At 37.5% G+C, this 20,221-nt stretch overlaps 1 protein-coding gene across 1 annotated transcript in view; it reads right to left on the bottom strand.

The window, feature by feature from the left end:
- Positions 1–6,628, bottom strand: part of LOC142040578 (uncharacterized) — a 44,001-nt gene extending 37,373 nt beyond the window's left edge. Inside the window, exons 1-4 of the mRNA XM_075048661.1 lie at positions 6,556–6,628; positions 4,526–4,597; positions 2,237–2,308; positions 929–1,190 (exon numbers count right to left, since the gene is read on the bottom strand). Coding sequence (XP_074904762.1) covers positions 929–1,190; positions 2,237–2,308; positions 4,526–4,597; positions 6,556–6,628 — 479 coding nt within the window. The remainder of the gene's footprint in view (positions 1–928; positions 1,191–2,236; positions 2,309–4,525; positions 4,598–6,555) is intronic.
- Between the last annotated feature and the right edge of the window lie 13,593 nt (positions 6,629–20,221).

The following is a 20,221-nucleotide window of genomic DNA, read 5'->3' as shown; positions in this document are numbered from 1 at the left end:
CATAGGTGAGGAAATTAGTCAGAGCAGTAACTAAATACAGACAACACATGTTTGAAACATTTTGGCTGGTTCCTAAGCAATTACATCTCATTGAGGAAATGGATCAGCCTTGCTTTCCCTGCTGTTCCTTTTGGCTCTCTCTGTTAATGGTGTTTTGGTAGGTAAAAAGTTGGCATGTGTCTTCAGTTGTATTGTTCAAAAAAGTGCTGGGAGGTTCTGTTTTGCAGGCAGTAAGCTTCAGGATATTGCTATTTACTCCTTAAAGTCCTTGATAATAAAGGGATAGACTTGTTAAGCTTTCTGTGATATGCGTGCCATTCATAAAGGTGTACCCAAGATAACCTTTAGCTCACTGTACGTAGCTGCTATAATGCACAACTCACTGTGGGATAGCTGCCCAAATATTTACCCAGCCTTTTGGACAGGTTTCACACCCTATGCCAAAGTCAGTGCTACCATTGCTACACAGTTAGCAAGTTTCCAGACTAGCTCATTTTAAATGAGTGCAGGTACAAGCTGCAGTCACTGCTTAACTGCATAGTCTTCAGTGCAAGGACAAAAGCCATTAAAAATTCCTCTCAAGGATCCTGTTCTGGTAAAATTAATGGTAAGTAGAAACTTACAGTGTAAAAACCTAACATTTTGACTGAATCCCACTTACAGACTCAATTGTATATATACACACACAATTGTAGCAGTGGGGCAGCATCTGGGATATAGCTTATCTGAACAAAATGGACACAGGGATAATCTGCAGGAGCAGCACTTAGCTCACTGTCAGGCCCTTATTTTTGTTAATACTTCAGGAAGGACCTGAGCCCCCCAGCTGCTCGGGAGCAATGTGAGATCAAATGAGGGAAAAGGACGCTCTCTCAAAGAGCCCACTGGGAGCAAGAGCAGTGATTGCAGTTTCAAGTTATGAACATACGATTTGCCATCAAGCAGGACAGAGTCATAGGTCAGTTCAATCACGACTCCTTCCAGCTTCATGATGACATGAGTGATCTTCGTAGCATTTTCCACCATTGTACGCCTAATCTGGATGTTGAAGTCCTCATAGGGAGATTTGCAGTTGGACGCAAAGATGTAATTGCAGACCCCAGGGAAGTAAAAGATGTCCCCGTCAAAGGTTTTGAAGTGGAAGTTACCCCATGTGCTGCACACACGGCCATTGTGAGAGGGGTTGCCAGCTGCGGATTCAAAATAAGCAGTAAGAATTTTCTGTTATTTGCTGTAGATACTCTCCCTTTAGTTGCTTTTCCCATTTTATTTCTTTCACTAGCCTCTGTCCAAAAGCCCATCTTCTGTTTTCCTTCTTGTCAAGCTATTTTTTTTTAATCAATCTGTTATTTATTTAGTTCGGTTATCTTTTGTGTTTAATCTGTTTTGCATAGGGATAGAGGGCCTAAGATTGGAAGAGACCTCCCAGGTCACTATGTCCAATGCTTTGGTTCTGCTGACAGCCATATTCTATAAATCCTTTCCTAAATGTCTGAAGTTCTAAAACCACTATGAAGTTTCACCATAAAACCAGTTTAAAGTTAGTTTAAAACTAGCTGGTACTCTTACTAGGGAAGGCCACTCATAGCCACACCCTTCAAATGGCTGGAAGACTTTTGCCAGCATTTTCCAAAACATATTCCTGTTTCTTGTATGCCTGGCTGTTCTTGTGCCAGTGTTACACTTCACCTTGAAGGGGTTCCACCTCTATAATGAGTGGGGGGAGGAGCAGAGAAATCACTTATGTCTTTTCAGTCTTCATTTCCTTACAAGCACGGTCTCCTATCTCCCTGATTATCCTCACAGTCCCTCTCTGCATCTCTTCCAGATTTACACTCACCCTGCTTGAACGCGGCTAGTCAGAATTGTACCCTATACCCTAGGTAAGGTCTCTCACTGGTGTTTTGTACACATTAATATTTCCTTCTCTTTACTGGAAATATTGTACATGATTTATCCCAGTATTATTTATATTTTATATATACATATACATATATAATTTAAAAAAATATTTTTTTTTACAGCTACATCATATTAACAAAATGCAGGCTGAGTACTGGAGTCACATTTAGATTATCCTTGTTACCTGATGAACTGGCTACTTTTCTTGTTCATTTTTTATTTTATGATGCTAAAGGATCTTACACAGTTTATTAATCTCCTCAGTTACTCCATGGTCTTCCTGTGTGATCAACAAGAACACAGATATCTGAGCCATGACATTTGTTTAACTCACCCTTTACTTTCAGTGTGTTTTGAAAAGTTGGAATGATTTTCACTTCTTGGGATTTCAAAGCTGGTGGAAAATCTAAGGGGGAAAAAAATGATCAAGTTTAAACTTATTAGAAGTCCTAAAAAATGGATAGAGATTGCCTAGTCTCTTTATTAATTAACATTTCATACTGTTGTTGTTTAAACCCAACAAGCAACTAAGCACCATGCAGCTGCTCGCTCACTCCTCCCCCCACCCTGGTGGGATGAGGAGGAGAATCGGGGCAAAAAAAGTAAAACAAATGGGTTGAGATAAGAACAGTTTAAGAATTGAAATAAAATACAATAATAATGGTGATGAAAGGGAAGATAACAAAAAGAGAGATATAAAACCCGAGAAAGACAAGTGATGCACAATGCAATTGCTCACCACCCACTGACTGATGCCCAGACAGTCCCTGAGCAGCCATCTGCCCCTCCTGGCCAACTCCCCCCAGTTTATATAAGGAGCATGACATCCTATGGTATGGAATATCCCTTTGGCTAAGTTGGTTCAGCTGTCCTGGCTATGGTCCCTCCCAGCTTCTTGTGCACCTCCTCACTGGCAGAGCATGAGAAACTGAAAAATCCTTGACTTAAGATAAGCGCTACTTAGTGACAACTAAAATGTCAGTGTGTTATTAACATTATTCTCATACTAAATCCAAAATTCAGCACTGTACCAGCTACTAGGAAGAAAATTAACTCTGTCCCAGCCAAAACCAAGACACCTACTACTAGTTACACTCTAGGGGAAGTTTCCACAAGGTTTCATTGGAGGATTTTGCACAGTGCTTTGTGTTCCATCTTTCTATATATTTCACTAACAGCTAAAGTCCAAAGACCATGCCCTTTGGCTGTAGTAGTTTCACTCATTATTTATTCAAGACACCTATTTGATGCTGGACCTGATGTTCCGAACTCAAAAGCAGCAATCTAATCCTTAGAGCACAGTGTTGTAATAGTGATGCGGAAAAAGCAGTGTTAATGTCTATGTCTGAACCTTTGCCTCTCAGTACACCTAGAAGCAGAAAGTTACTGAAGTATATTAGAAGGTGAGGATGAGAAACAGGAGCTGTTTTTTTCTGAAGCTCATGTCTTTCTTTGTGCTGAGACATGCACTTTTGCACAACCAACTCTAAGCAGACTTTTTAAAAAGCAGTTTAAATTCTGTGAAACTTTAATCATGTGCTTTTTATGCAAAGACTTTTATTGGTACAATCCAGCCCTAAATTTTCCATGTCCAAATCCAGTGTTTTCTCTTTGGATCCAGCAATGAAAGGGATAGAATACTTAAAGAACCTGGAACATGATTTTCTTAACATGAGAATGAGGAATTGATGCAGTTTCTCCCTTGAAAGTATCAAAACTCTAGAATTTGATGACTTCCAAACTGTAGATTGTGCAATGTCAGCCATGGACTTCTGCATTTAGACCAAGAAAACATCACTGAGACAGATATGCGTTTTAGAAAGACAATCTCATTTAGTTTTGATGTAAAGATTTTAAGGGAAAGCACACATATTACCATCCTTGACAATCTGTTCCAATAATTAAATGCACTCACTATTATTAAATAATTTGTGGTACACTTCCATTTTGGGTTTATCATTATTTTAATTGCCAGCTAGTGACCTAATAAATTGCAGATTGCGGGGCAGGCTTAATGATTAATTGTTTCAGCCTGTCATTACCAATATACCAGTCAGCATTGTATCCTTTCACCCTTATTTTGCTCAGTACAGTTATGGTGTTTGCTCTGTACAGTTGTGTCATGCATGATCTTGTAGTGCTTAATTATTTTAATGTTTAACGTAGTTACAGTTTTCTTATTCTCTCGTGATGCAGTCATCTTGACACAGCATAAAAAATGTATCTTTTATTACCCACTATCAAGTACCTTGGTTATATGTATGTATACACACACCTCTTCTGAAAATACACTTTTAGATAGAAGGTATGTACGTTTCATGAAGTTAAAGATTAGATAAATGTATCATATCGGTAGACCAGATCCGCTGGGCCAGATCTCAGAGGAAGTTCTCCAGTTTAGAGCAGTCAGAGATTGGCTGGGAATTGGGTATTGTCCAGAGGATTTCTCTCTCCTTTTTTTTTTTTTTTTTTTTTGGGTGGGGGGGGGAACGATGGGACGGGACAGGGGCAGGGGAAGGGAAAGTATGTTCTAGCTAGAAATAAGAAGATTCTAGTAATCTTAGTATTTATCAATTTAATTTGGGACAAAATCTTAGAAATAGATCAGTATAAAAATACTTACTGTTTTGTCGCTGCAGGGTGGATGAAGAAACATAGTTTGATTTTGTTTGTTGTTCATCATCCTGGGCTTGAACTGCGTCAAGAAGAATGGAAGAGGAAAATGTTAATGTCTAATTTTCTTGAGTTCCCTCATCATTTCTGAATTATATCTGTTTAAACATGCAACAGTCAGTATATCAAAAACCAGCAAAGCTATGTTCAGGTACAGGAGGTCAGATTTGTATCAAGAGCTGTGCTACATGTAACCACGATGGCCATATACTTCTCCTTCAGCTTTTTTTTTCTTTTTTTTTCCTCCCTAATAAATTACTGCAGGGAAGCCATCAAAAACATGCCTGTTATAATTTGAGCAGATCCTTATTCTGTTATTGTCACAGTATCCCCAGATGCCCTTGTTAGCTTTTCAGATAAAGGACTTAATTTTCTTAGTTTTTATGATCACTGTGTACTTTAAGCATCAGTAAAACCCTTTGTCTAGCCAGAGGGCTTTAAAAATAGGTCCTTTTTTACAGGAGGAATTCATTTTAGAGTTAGAGGACTGATCTCTGTCCTCCTTTACTGAAAGCCAAAGTTCGTCTGTATTTTACAGTTTCAAGCACTTTTGTAATAAGCAGCAGAAGGAAAATAAACACACAAGTCACACAAAGAAATAGGCCTTTCCAATAGATACATTTGTGACTGTTGATTTTGCCCCAGAGAAAACCTTTTTGCTTCCAGCAAAGAAACCATTTCTCATTCCATTCCATGGCAGCATCAGAATAGGAATACACACAAAATCTGCAGGGGCCGGGGTGGCTTTTAATGCACCACTTACTGAGAGTTCATCAGCGGGCAGGTTGCAGGGGAGGCTACGCTGGCCAGAGAACACCAAGGCGGCAGGCTCACCCTCTGCTGCAGCCCATAACAAGGGCAGTCCGAGGGCAGCACTGCTGGAGGGGCTAATGCAGAAATCGGAACTGCGGGGAGCTCCCCACGTCCCTTCCTTTTCGCACCCGCTAAGGATCTGCAGCTAGTGTTGGAAGGACACGCTGTGCCCGTTTTTAAGCTATGAACCATTCAGTGCTTCTGGGCTCCTCCACAGCCTAGCCTCAGAGAGCTTTTTGCTTCTCTCACCACGCACGGTATGGCTCCAACACCCTGCCTCATGCCATATGCATTGCAGACTCCTGTTTCCATTGCACAGTGTGGTAATGCTACAGCTAGTCTTTGGATGGGCTATTCTTTGACACCACCACTTTTTAACATAAGTTACTGTGGAATTACCTGGAAGTAGGAAGAAGTAATGTACTACAATAGGATCTGCACCTGAGATCAAAATGCACTAAAAATTAACATTGTTGTCACCTTGAGCTTTAAGGGACGTTAACAGGTAAAGTATATGTAAAAAAGGTTTCCACTCATCTGTGAGTATTAAATGCCCTCTTAGAATATTTAAGGCAACTCCATTTGTTTTCAGCCCATCAAAAAACAACCCTGTGCTCTAAGATTTTATGCAACCTCATGTGCAAGAATAGATGAACTTTCAAAAATCTGTTGTCCAATGTTTTTCAAGCAAAATCTCTCCTTTTTTCAGTACTGTATCATCAGCTGATAAAACAAAGTCTTTAATAATGCATGCAAACAGACTCCACTGATTTGTTCCTCCCTAAAGCCACTTTTGCACCTTTTGGTTTGTGCATTTAGAAATGCCATGCCACCTTGAAGAGGACATCAAAAGACATCAAAAGCTAAATGCAAATCTTGAGGCATTTTGGTAGAAATGTGAGCTCCTAGTGGGTTCTACTGAATTCAGTGGAGCTATTCCAGATTTCAACTGGACAAAATAGGATGAGAGCATAGGCTGCAATACAAATTTTCAAGACAGTTAATTTCTTCTTCTTAGATAGGAAAGTATTTGTAGCAGCAAAGAAAATCTTGCATAAAGGTAACAGGTTCATTAGCTTCACAAAGCCAAGAAAAACATTTCAAACTCCAAAGCAAGTTATAAATTCTTTAAAATAGTAAAAAAGCCAAACAAGTGAATCTTCCTACCTTTGATCTGTATGAAGGCAAGTGCTAGTATTGATATCTGTAGCAGTATTCGTGTCCCACCACCCGTGCCCATCTTCTGGAAGTCCAGTAGAAACTACCGAACAACCTGCCTCTGAGGAAATACCTGTCTGCTCCTGAGTCTTATATAGTGAGAGAGTAGGTTTTGGCTCAGTTCCCAGATTGTTTCACAAGGTTCTTAAAAGGTGGGGCTTCAGACATTTTAGTTTTCCTTTGCAGGTGCACAGGTAAATAGAGGATGCTCTGACTTTCCCTCAGGTATTTGCACTCTAGGAGGAGTCTTCTTTCTACAGGTCTTTTTGATGAAATATCAAGAAGTGAGCAGGAGAAACTTTTGCTCAGGCTTAGTCTTCCCAAATTGTTACATATTATGGGATAAATACAATTTAGGGGAGTTCTGAGTGACTTTTGAGCAGGAGCTTGGAATGAATTACTTCACTTTTCTTTAATTTTCCTCCTTATGGTAAATGATGGCAACAACTTCTCAAAAAAAACGAGGAAGTTCCGCCTGACATGGATTTTTTTTAATGAGTTTGCTCATTAATGAGTTTGCTCATGAGTTAATTAGTGCTACTTCAGCTGTTTCTTTTCTGAGTAAACATGATTTCACCATAACAAATTAGATTGATTCTACCTACAATTAAAAAATATAGATTTTCTTGGTGATTGCTGTTCTTAGAAACACAAAAAGATTGATTTGCAAGAATGTCCTTTGGAATGTTCCTTATCTTAGGAACAATGAGAGAGTGAACAATGTTTTGTGAATATGTTAATATATTTATTTACAGCTATATTACTCTTGTGAATTGACCTTTTCTAGTGTTTTACCCTGGGGTATAAAGAAACACAGTCATTCAGTAGGAGGATGGATCCCATAATCCCACATGGGATCAAACAGTTCCTGCAAAGAAGGTGGTACTGGGACAGTCTCCGTATTCTTTGGCAAGAGGACAAGACATAATTAGGTTTAAAACTGGAATGAAGTTTAGGTTAGGTGTTGGGGAGAAAGCTTCTTTTTGCAAGGATGGTGAAGTACTCATATAGGTTGCCCAAGAAGACTGTTGAATTTCCATCACTGATGGGTTTTATAAACAAGTTAGAAAAACACCTGCCTGAGAATGGTGTAAGTGCTATTGATAGTGCCCTGGGGCACAGGAATAGTCTAAATGGCCATTTGAGATTCCTTCAAACATGATTTTCTATGACTTTTTTCTGTATTCTCTCTGCTGGAGCAGTTATATTTGAGGAAGTAACTTCACATTAAGAGAGAAATAAAAGGCACTTTTTTTTTTTCCCTAAGCAGTAAACAGAAGCAAGATGCTGTCTTTCCTGAGCATTTTAAAAGTACAACTGGGTATTTATTTTTAAATAAAAGTGACATAAGCAAATAAAATTGGAAGTGTTGAGGAAAAGAATTGGTCGATTTCAGTCATAAATTTTACCTTTGGCAAATTTATTGATGTATAAGTCTGTAGAAATTACCTATTAGTATTATTTAATTAGAAAGAAGATGACTACAGGATACTTGTATATACAGAAATACATGCAGTGAAAATTTAAGGGAAATGTTATTGCCTCTAACACTTATTATCAAAGTTCCAGGATGAAGATCTAAAAAAGAAAAATTTTAATGGATATAACTGATGCGTAATTAATGTAATTATAAAAATAATATGGTAAAGTCAGCTGGGTAACATACGTAAGCATATTAAGTGATTTTGCTGGTGAGAAGAAAAATATGCTTTATGAATCATTACATTGCCTACCACTGAAAAATAATTCATATCAGCAGTTGCTATGTTGTGGTTTCATATACACAGGTTAACATTTTCTGCATGTTCAGGGAAGTACTATGACCCATCAGAGATCCAAGTTTGGTCACTACTGATCATTCCCTTTGTATGGCCATCACAAATTAGGCTGAAACTGGTTCACAGTTAAATTTAACACCTTTGAGCTTTAACGCACCACTAAAAGTGTTTCCCTATGTCTGCATTTTTTGCTGAAAGTCTCAAATCTCTTTTATGTCATGGATCACATTATCCTTACACTCCTAAGTGATTACTTCATTAATTAATCCTCTTGCCATGTTAACTTCCATTATCTTGTGCTGATTCTTTTCAGAAATTATTATAAAATAGATCAAAATATGAGACTTGCAAAAACAATTTCCAAATATTTATGGTAAATTAATTTAGTAGTATTACTAATTATTCACAGAAATAATTTCTTTTCAAATTGTATTTCACCTCCATTCACTCAATAGACCTACACAGGTGACATGGGAGAGTATTTTTGTTAAGACTTTGGTATGGAGTAACATGTCCAGATTTGTGTAACTGTTTATAATCAAACCAGTGTACAGCTGACTGCATAAGCAGAAGTATTAATATGTTAGAAAAAATTATTGATGTACAGTTTGGGATTTTTTTAACAGAAATTATAAAAGATTCTGACATTGCATTTGATCTGAAAACTCTGACACTTCTTTCTACAACTTCTCTTTCTTTTTCATGGGATCATATTCCTACTCTCTCCATGTGCAATATTAAATTGAATGAAACATTTCAGTAAAACAGTTGTTAGCATTTTCAGATCCATTCTTTTTAATCCTACATGATCAAATGCTCCATGGTGATGATATTAATTCACACATCTTTCTCATGATTTCTGAATCTGGTTCTTCATAAGAAAAAATGAGACCATCATATCTTATTTTCAGACATCCTCTCTGTAGAATGCAAATAAAATGTCCTAGCAAATTTGGTTAACATTCAGGTGCAGTAATGATTGAAATCAGTGTCTCCATTTATATTTCTAAGAGATAGAATGATGGACTTGTAGAGACATGCAGAAGGTGTCTAGTCCACCTAGTGCTATATTGGAGTAGCTTCATTTCAAGGGAAGGACAAAAACATTTGTAATTGATAGAAACTATGGCACTTCCTCTGTGCCAGCACTAAAATGCAAATTAACAAGGATCTGCCTGCTGGGCTTTTCTTGGCTGGTCATTTGCCCACTTCTGAGGTTGAGTTTAAGCTCCGGATTTGGTGCTGGGACGTTAGGATTTGCATTCAGCTGAAGTACCATTCTGATTGTCCCTAATTTTTTATCTGTGCAAATTAAACCCCACATTTTTTATCTGAAAGTTTCTATGGAAAAGTGAGGTAACTGATCAGTTTCTACACAAAAGTTGTTCATTAACATTATAGGTGTTCTCTTAATTATGTGAAGATGAACTACATTTTGAACAGTTGCAGTAGGTATCTTATAGTATGATACAATATAGTCTATCTAAAGTAAAGCTATAGTTAAAGACTAGAATAGGGATACAACTCCTTTTATGTCCTTTACTAGATCTTAGTCTGATGTGGTGCCATTGATCCATTCCTTTACTTCCAAGTGCTTAGATAAAACTCATTGATCGAAAATCAAATCACATTAATACATGAGATTTGAAACCCTGTTTCATTAACATGAGTAGTTCTCCTGCTGTCTTTTAGTGTGTACACTGTAGACAACCAAGAACATAATGCTTTGATCTCCACTGCAGCCTCTATGCTTTTCTGTAAAACATGCAATGTGTAATATGATTAGGTTCTATTTCTGGTTTCATTTCTATTATCATATTATTCTATATTTCGAAGGTTGCAGTGTCATTTAGAAGAACCCAAGCAAAGCATAACAAATTAAAACAGTCATTGGAAGCTGTCTAGCTGCAACATAGGAGGCTAATTTACACCAATATGACTAGGAAGTAAAATACATTGAGTATAGTATCTCTCTTTATTTAACAGTTTTCCTTTGGGAAGAAATTCAGTCACAGAACATCTTAGAGTCCTGTATGAAGACATTCCACCTATGCAAAGTTAGTAGAGAGACCTCATTTTATAAGTATTGCATGTGAAATATACCCATGCTCTTATATTGACAAAGCTCCTTTTCCTCGGAAAGATCTGAAATGTCATGACTGGTGTGGACAGGGTCAAGTGGACAATAGTATTTGTATTAGCATGATAATGTGAGATTGCCACAAGTTCCCAGAGTAACCCTGTACTGGTATGAGGTGCTTTCCCCTGTAATAAAACATTCAGAGGTTGAACAGGATTGTTTTAGCCTTCCTTCACAACTTTCCGCAACTCCACTGCCAAATTTCATGTTGTCATTCCCAGGATTTTGCATACAGAATAACCTTTCTCATGGCTGGCTGCTTCTGCCATCTAGATCATTACTGTTTCTTTGCTTCAGATCTACCTGCAATCAATGCTGCTCTGCATTCTTCTCTTCCTTTTCTTCCTCCCTCCAGTGTCCTTTATCTTCTTGACATACCTAGTTGAAGAAAACTTGGGATCTGGTGTTTTTTTTTTTTTCCAGTGTATTTGTCATTACATACAGTGCTGTATGGTCAGAGTATGGCTCCCATTTGTTTCAGCAGTAACTAAATGCACGTTCAGTCTCAGCGTTTCAAGCTGATTGTCTAGAAAATGAAGAATGCACAGTTAAAAACCATGATTATGATTTGACATGAATCTTTTAACTGGCATCACAAATCAACTTTGTGGCACTCAAACAGCTTGATGATACTGTCCTTGCTCTTTTCAGTGTTTTCTTCATACAGTCACTTCAAATTTAAGTTCTGCAAGAAACAAATAAATAAACAAAGCAGGAAATCTTAAAGACAATTTTACCAGGAAGATCCCTGCAATGCTCTGAGTAAGAGAAGGTTCTGCAGAAAAAATAATGTGCATCCTGTACCATGAGGAGTATGAAGACAGGGGCCAGAGTGCGGTTTCCATGTTGTCTGAACACATCCGGGATATCTCTGTGTATAAAGCGGATAAACACTTAAGCCTCTTTATAGCTTGTAAACACAGACACCACAACTGTGTGTACTAATATTTGAGATTGGTATTATAGACTAAAAAATTGATGTACACACATACATGAGGATATATTTACATTGTGCAGTGGTGCATGTTGCGGAGATCCCTGTGCTAGCAACAGCCAAGGTAAATTTATAATAAAAAATAGTGTCACTACATTGATATGAAGTTGCAGCCAAGAGAATTTGCCTTTCTCTGAGGCACTGACACTGCAACATTGTGTTTGGGATCTGAGCTGATATCTCTACCCAGGGCTATACTGTGCCATATGGTCATAGCAGCACTGCCTAAAGCCAGCTGAAAGCTGGACTCTGTTATGTAGTGCCATAGTGCCCCAAAATAAATAAAAAAAAATCAGTCTTTAGAAGAAATTGGTGTTTGCAGGCTCAGAGAAATAAATGGTACAACTAGTAAAAAAGTGGATGAAACGGAGTGCTGAGCTGAGCAGTATATCTAAACCCTCAAAGGGACATATTAGTGATATACAACCTCAAAAAGTCTATGTACTAGAATACTCTGGTGGACATAATTCTGCTGAATGACACTCAGATACATTTGTAATAATATAAACAACAGGCTGTGTAAGAAGGGGATATATGTATACTACCACCACTAGCAACTTTTGTCAGAAGTCCTATTATTAGTGGAAGTTGTATGGTTCTTCCTCCACCAGACCCTTGCAAATATACCCTTAGTTTATATCTGTAGCAGACTTTCTTTATCCAAAAAAGTGCATGGAAGATATAATCAAATGCATAGAAACAAAGGCAAACATGGACAAAGAAACAAAATCTGTGGTCCATGTATGATTCAAGACTCTGAGAAACTAGTTAAATTTATAGCTGTGGTGTATAAGTTAACAGAGACCTCTTTAGTGTTTCTATTTAAATATTGCCATTCATTTTAATAATTAAAGTTTCTGCTATGTCATCCTCCTTGAGGGGAGAACTTATTGAAAGGGGTGTGTGTGGGTGTGGGTGTTGAATCTCTATTGTAAAATAACTTTTAAAAGTTCCTTTTCTATATTTAGCATTTCAGTTTACAAACTTAGATAATAGTACAGCAGAAAGACTTAAACTAATGGAAAATATTGGACAAAATACAGGGAAGTACAAATTGGCCACGAATTAATTTCGCTTGGAAATTTGGATAAGGTTTGTAAGTGTCAAAGGATTGCCATCAGTTCTGCAAGACCTTATTGCAGTAGCAGGGAACAGGACTGTAAGTACTTTGAAGACAATCCTGACGTTCACTCATGTGGTTATTGGTACAATGCTTTATATTAACATTCTCTTCATCCATTGTTTTATTTTTAGTTTAGTAAATTTTATGCAAAACTCCTCTTTATTTTTATAAAATATTATTAAGTTTGCAAGTTCAAAACACTGGGAGGTATTTGTGTTAAGACTGTCAGTGCAGTTTCATGAGGTAGTTTTAAATTGCATGAGTGAAATATTATGTTTCTTAGGGGGTTCTTGCTTTTTTTAGGCAGAGCTTAGATAACGAGTATTGCATCTTAAGTCATTTGTTCAATTTTTTTTAACTATGTGTCCTAACACTTTGTTACCGTGTGTTATTCAAACCTTACTTGGAATATAGACTTATCAGTTCCCTCAGTTACTTTGCTGTGGTGCCCATCACTGCAGTGCCTGAGAAGTTCATCAGTAGTAATGTATTGCTTTTGAAAATATGTTTGGAAATACTTGGGGTTTATTATCTTTGTTTTACATATTGCTAGATGAAGCATAGAAAAGTTATGGGTATCCAGTAATTTTGGGTGAACAGTCTAACACTCCTAGGGTTCCTTTTTCAAAGTACTGAGCTTTATTTTGGTAGTATGCATGTTTAGTGTGTAGACTTTGGGTAGAACTGTGAAGGTCCCACACTTCTGCAGCTGAGATGCTGAAGTGTCCAGCATGGCATCTAGAAGAAAACAAATCACTGACTGTGAAAACTGCAGTTTAAACAGATATGTGCAGCATCAAAAAAGAACTATTCTAATTGAGAGAGAAATTGAATCCATTTCAACCTGGTGACACCTGTGTGTCACATTTACTCCACAATAGCCAAATTCTCCAGGCAATGAGAGAGAGGACTGTGGACAACCATCACACTCACAACATGCTGTCATTCAGCCTTGAGTCCGGGTTCACCCTCCCTACAGCAGGTGCTTGATGTGCACCCAGTGAAATAGGAACCCAGCGGAGAACAGCAGGATCCAATCACATACTTAGAGATTGTGTAATACTGCATACGCACAAAGATGGCACATTACAACTTCAGATAGCCTGCACTCTTACTCATGTAAGTAATCCTTCGTCACTGCATCTGAGTTGGCAGAGGAGAACTTCTCATGAGAAATTATCATTTCTCTGGGCTCTATGTTTTAAGTTATCATAGACCATGTTTTTTAGATATAGTTTCTAAATATGCATCATGGAGGTGATGCATGGTCTGCATGGTTTGCTAACCTGAGCTGTCAGCCTCCTTATCATTTTGGAATGCCAAAGTATGATATAAAACAAGAATGCTGTCAAACTTGAGCAGCTAGACTTGTACTATATTGAACATTCAATACGTCAGTGGATGAATTGTCTGTTGACTTCTTTTATAGTCAGTTTTTGGCTTTATTGATCTGAAAACTATGAAAATCCTTATCTGTTTTGATCCATTGCTGCAAGTGGCTGAAAACTGGTGTTGCACATTCATGTTTTGTACATAAGAACTGTATTGACTGAAATTTCTTCCCTTGACTTGAAATGACTGCCAGAGTTATAGATGAACAGAAGATGATTCTGCTCCTTTCTATTGTCATAATCAGGCAAACTTTATCAATAGCTGTTTGACTGTCAGTTTTCAGTAGGAGTATGATGTTGTAAGCTTGTAATGATTGCTGTAGCCATAGTCTGATTTTGACAGAGTACATCTTCTAACTCTGCAGCTCCTTCGAGTGCTAACAATATTTCTGACTCAATTAAGGCAGAGTCTGCATTGTTAGTAATAAAGTGAACAGAGAGAATCCCACACAGACTGCAGATCTGAAGCAGATTTTGGTGAGCTGCTGATCAGGAAAGTAAGACTAAATTATAAACTGTTTCTAGTCACCTAGAAATCAAAATAATGGTATTTCTAGATTCCCTACACAGTGTGAAATTCATCTAGTTTTCATAATAAAAATGGTATTCAGGTACTTAATTTCTACAAGATAGATTTGCCTTTTTATTTGCTTCGCTAGGTTTTCAAACACTTGATCTTCTGTATCTCATCTGTCTCTTGATACAGTGGCCATTGTGGTAAGGTAGAATATGTGGAATTTTTTTTATCTTCTTGATAATTTTGTTCTACATTATGTTATCTTAAGACTTATTCTGTGTGTGGTTAGTTCTGATACATGCATGTGGGCTGAAGCCATTATACAGGTGCAAAGTAGAAGAGCTATGATTCTTTTTGTATGACACAATAAAGCACATTTATCTCTTGTTTATATTAACACACAAGTAGCTTTAGGGAAACACCCCTCTGTCAGTTCTTCATGTGTCTTCTGTACTTTTTTTCCTTCTTTTGAGAATATGGTCTGTGATAGAACAAGAGTAATTTGTGCTAGAACATTTAACTCATTGGCTGCAATATATTATTTGTGCATGTTTCCATTTCGTGAGTGAAATAACACTAGATCCTGCTTATTGGTGAAAGCACTATGCCCTGTTGTTGAAGAAGTTAATGTAATTTTGTGGAGAGCAAACTTTTGACTGCTGACTCAAACTAAGCTCAACACTGTTATCAATTCCCCTCTTAATAACATAGGAATGTTGTTACTGTTTCTGGAAACTGTTTTGGATACTACAGATAGAAAATGCTGCATTAGAGCAAATAAGATCTGCAATAATGAATGCATCAAGGGCAGGTCTGAACTGACAGTCTTACCATCTCTATGTAGTGGATGCTGAAGAGATCTGAAGAAAACTTGTCCATTGTAGAATTAATTACATGATCATGGAAATGGCTGGAAAACATATTTCTGTAAAAGGCTGACTTTTTTTGAAATTGAAAGTGAAATAGGGTTTCTTATTGAAGTTTATCTCAGATTAATATTGACACAAAGGGTTGTCTTCCGTTATTAGCCTTATCAATGCAATAACATTTTTGATAGAGAAAATGTTGTCATGAAATGAGGAGATATTTTTTCTGTCTTTACAAGAAGGAACAAATCAATTAGTCTACTACAGTCCTGAGAAAGAAATAGAAAAATTGGACATATGTTTCATAGCAGACAATGAGCTCTTAAGCTTTCTGAAACAAGCACAATCCAGAAGGCTGTCCATCTCCATTTTCTGTTTCTGTCTAACAAGAAGAGAAACAGGAAAAGTAAGTTTGCTTTTATGGTGTGGATCCTGCAGTTTTGGAACTCCTTTGTATGCTCATTTGTTCTGTCTGAATCATACTTGCAAACAGGTGGGGAGCGCTTTCCTTTCTTACAGATTTTGGATTGAATTCAAGACTCCAGGAAGCTCAAGTCTCTTATGCTGGTGTACTTTCAAAGTAGTTCAGCATAACTCAGTTGAGCTGTGCAGAAGTAAACCTGCATGTGAGTTCCATGCTCTTTCAATGATATTCCAAACAACTTCTAGTACATTTCAAGACTCAAAGATTTAAAGCCATCAGAGATCATTGTGATCATTTTTGTTGAACCAGACCTCCTCTATAAACCAGACCACACTCTCATACACTTTTTCCTGTACTTTTTTTCATGTAACTTACCAATTTACATTTGATTTAGGGAAAATCCTTTAGGCAAACATCCCTTCTTGGCTCAGAGATTCCCAATGACAGAGAATTGTCTGCATCTGTTGATAAGCCATTCTAGTTGCTGTATACTCAACATTGCTAAATGACACAATATATTTTTCTAAGGGAAGAGTTGAGGGGAGGAAGCATACATACATCAGTAGCTGAAGCATTGCCCAGCTGAGCACTAAGTCAGTTTGCTGAAAGATTGATGTTAAAACTTGGTTAAAAATAGGTTTGACTGCCTTGTTTTTCATGGGTAGTTTCAGCTCCCAGGAGCTCAGTCCATTTTTATCCCACACCAAGTGAAGGTAGATCAGATCAAGACAAAATACTGCCTGTAGGTGAAAAAAGTGAGAGAAGCCATTCACTGTGTTAGGAATCATTTGGATTGTATGTAGCCAAAGGTGTTTTGACCACATTGGAGCTATACAATGGTCACTTCAGCATAATCTTTTAGGCTTTGTGGTGTATTTCAACTTTGCTGTAACTGCTGCGTATCAGAAGGCTTAAATGATTTTGTGTTTTGTCTTACAATTTGTATAATGCTTAGTAATTGCTGAGCTATTTATGCATGTTATGGCTTGAAACTCCATCAAGCTAGACCCCCATTTGAACCAGCTTGTCGTTGCTCACATGAATTCATTGTGTTTACACTGATTAAGCTAGCTGAGGAAATACAAGGTGTTTTCTTACTGCAATCACTTTCCCCTCTAGTGGTTCCAAGCTGAACTTATAAGTATTACTAGGAGTTCATAATGCAAATTTTGTACATTTTCTCTCATGCAACATTATAATAGCCTAGATTCTTAGGTAGTAGAAACAGGTTTCAGTGTATCTGACCTATAAAATCTTCTGATATTCAATTAAACTTTGTCCACTGAAGGATTCATTTGCAGATATTCACAAAACTTACTATGCTGTTCTCAAAGCCAAAAGCAAAACTTTTCCTCAGCTTGCCCTCAAGTCTACAGGAAGTAATGGTTATTTCTGTGTTGTGCAGTTCATTAAATTCAGTGGTCCTGGGAGATGATCCACCAGGATAAGCAATCTACTTTGACAATCTACTTTTCCACTACAGAAGCTAGGGGAAAATTCCATGGGCTTGGAATATGACTCTTTTTAACTTCTAAACTGCAAAAGGTGGGATTTTTTGTGTGTGGTAAGTAAAAATAGATACGCACAGTTGGATTCTAGCTTAGAAGTTTAAAAATCAGAGGCATTGAATGGATAGTGATTTGTGCTGGTTCCCACCTTGGTAAATAAAAGGATAGGGTAGAAATGCCTGAGAAACCTGGTCAGAGCCAGAATTGTAAATGAATAAGTAAACAAACGGATCTAAGGACACTTTCCCTTTGTAAAGAACAATAACTGTTTTACACTGTACAGTTCCAACATATAAGATTACCCAGGACAAATCCCATTAAAATCTTAAACACACAAGCCTAGCCACTGTTTAGGGCAGTGTATAACACAGCTCAGTATTTAATGATGCAGGATGGCAGGCTAAATGCTAAGAAAAGGTAGAGGCCAGAGCTATGGCATTGATGATGATTTTAAATGCACAAGTGCATTTAAGTGCATAAGTTCAATCACTCTTCCCTTTGCCATTCCCTGAAAACAAGGCACTTAAAACTCAGAGCCACATTTCATAGTGTAAAAACAGTATTTGTTGAAATACTGGAAGTCAGAAACAATGCTTTTGTTGGCAGCCTTCTTGACATGAGCCTATTCAAACCAGGGAAGAAATGGTTTGATACACAGTATTGGAGAAACAGTTCCAGATAAAGATCTCCTCTGCATTGCTTTTTCTCTTCATTCCAATAACCACAAAGAATAAAACAACCCTTGATGGAAGCGCTGCCACAGAATGTGCCCCAGCAGGCATGCAGAGATTTTTCTTGTGTCCCTCTCACAGGAATTTTGGGAGATAAAGAAGGAAAAGTGGAAGGAATGATAGTTGTTAGTAGTATCTTGTAGAATGGTAATGTTGCGTCTTAAGCACTGGCCACAATCACAAAAGAGATTTGCTTACAGCACACAGTTTCTTGAAGGTTTTGCAGCACTGGTTAAGGCGAGCTAAAAGAGCACCTTCTGGAAATGCAACTAAGAGGGGCTGAGCAGAACTGAAGGTGTTATGAACAGACTTCTTCCTTCATATGTCACTACCGTAATCTGCAAGTGACATCTTTGAGCTTAAAGAGAAGGTTTACCCTTACAATGAATAATGTATTTAGAGAGTTATGCAGCTATCCAGCTTACTGGCAATTGCTCCTCATGTCCCAAACACTTTGGGTCTCAATAGTATATCCTTGGCTGCTTTATTTGAGGATAGCCATACATCTAATGGTGATTCCTGATGCTCTACTATGGCTAGCAGGAAATGTAATCATTGTAAGAACCACTGGTAGTTACAGATTGAGGTCTGATTTGAGAATTTCTCTACTAAGGATGAAGCTGCGGTATAAATTCCTGGCAGCTTGCATACATAAGATTGTGCAGCAGTGCTTTGGAAGCATAAAAGTTTCCAACTTACTCAACGATAAACAGGCAATAACTGAATGGAAGTAATATGATGCTATTTTACTAACATGCTAACTGGAAATTATAGCAAACTGTATGTCACTTTCCTGGCTAGCTTTTGGTACCTAATTCCCTCTGCAATTCCTAAATTCCTTTTGCCAAACTAAAATCAACTGCTCAAATAGTTTTTATGTTCTGCTCTTAATTTTAGATATTTTTCCAGTTTGTCTGGGTAATTTTTATGTCAATTCTTTTTTCCAGAGTACTTGTTGCCCATCCAAGGTTGGCACTATCAAGAAATGCTATTATCCAAATCATGAATGAAACACTGAATGGAACTATGTCCAGAACAGATACCAATTTACATGTTCAGAGGACTAGAATGATTTGTGATATTAGTATAATATATAATAAGAATTTCCTATATTATTTCAGTAAATTATTAATTTATAGAATTCCTGTCTTAGCAATTTCCCATTCTATGTTATTAGTTATTAGTGCAAAATCTGTGCTGTTTGATTATGCCAGTATTTTCTATTGGAGTGAAGAGCAGATTCTTACCATGACAGTATTTTTAAACAAAATGTTTAGCAAGTACACAGCCATAGAGAATGCACAGCACTGCCAAAAGGTTGTTCTCTCTGGTGCCAAAACACTAATGAACAACTTCGAGCCAAGCATCTGTGAAAACAAAGACTAGCCTGTTCAAACCATTATCTAGGAGAACAAGAACAATAGCAAAGAATACCATTTGTTGGTTGGTTTCCACCCATAAATGTATGTTTAATACTAAACTGTGCTGTGCAGGCAGGTATCTGAAAGGAAATTTCTCATGTTCAGTAAGAACAAAGTACAGAACTCCCACTTCATTTTATCCCAGATAAATACCAGGCATCTCTTGATAGTAACCATACAGTCCATAACCATATAGGTCCCAAATCTGGAATTCTTGTTCAGCCAAAATTTCACATGTCAAGCACTACAAGGTTAAATGTGTTTGTTTCTGCAATGACTGCAAAAACCAAATTGCAGTTTTACCTGAAGGGGTCTCCTGGTCAATCTACTGTAAATAGAAGACTCATTTATTCCTGGTGGTTACTGTGGAGCAATAAGGAGTTTAAATATACTGAGCTGAACAGCACACTCAACTAGCACATACACTAAGCATGCCAGTTTACATATGGCTTCTGGGGCTCTCAGACAGCATCTTTTACACAACAGAAGAGACAAATGTTGCTGTATCTGTTGCAGGTCCTTGGACACAACCCTGAATGTCAGCATGAGCTTCATTCTTGACTGACTAAACAGGGAGCAACACCACTGAAAGGGCATGTGCTGGTTGATGGCTATGGTGCAGCAACAGCAGGAAATAAAGAGAGTCCTCAGAAATGTGTCTTGCTACTGTGCATGCCCCAGGTTCTTTCTGTAATTACATTCACTTGCAGGTCTACACATTT

The sequence above is a fragment of the Buteo buteo genome, chromosome 16 (genome assembly GCF_964188355.1).
Source record: "Buteo buteo chromosome 16, bButBut1.hap1.1, whole genome shotgun sequence".
In the NCBI taxonomy this organism is placed as follows: domain Eukaryota; kingdom Metazoa; phylum Chordata; class Aves; order Accipitriformes; family Accipitridae; genus Buteo; species Buteo buteo.
This window is presented reverse-complemented; position numbering and strand designations above follow the sequence as displayed.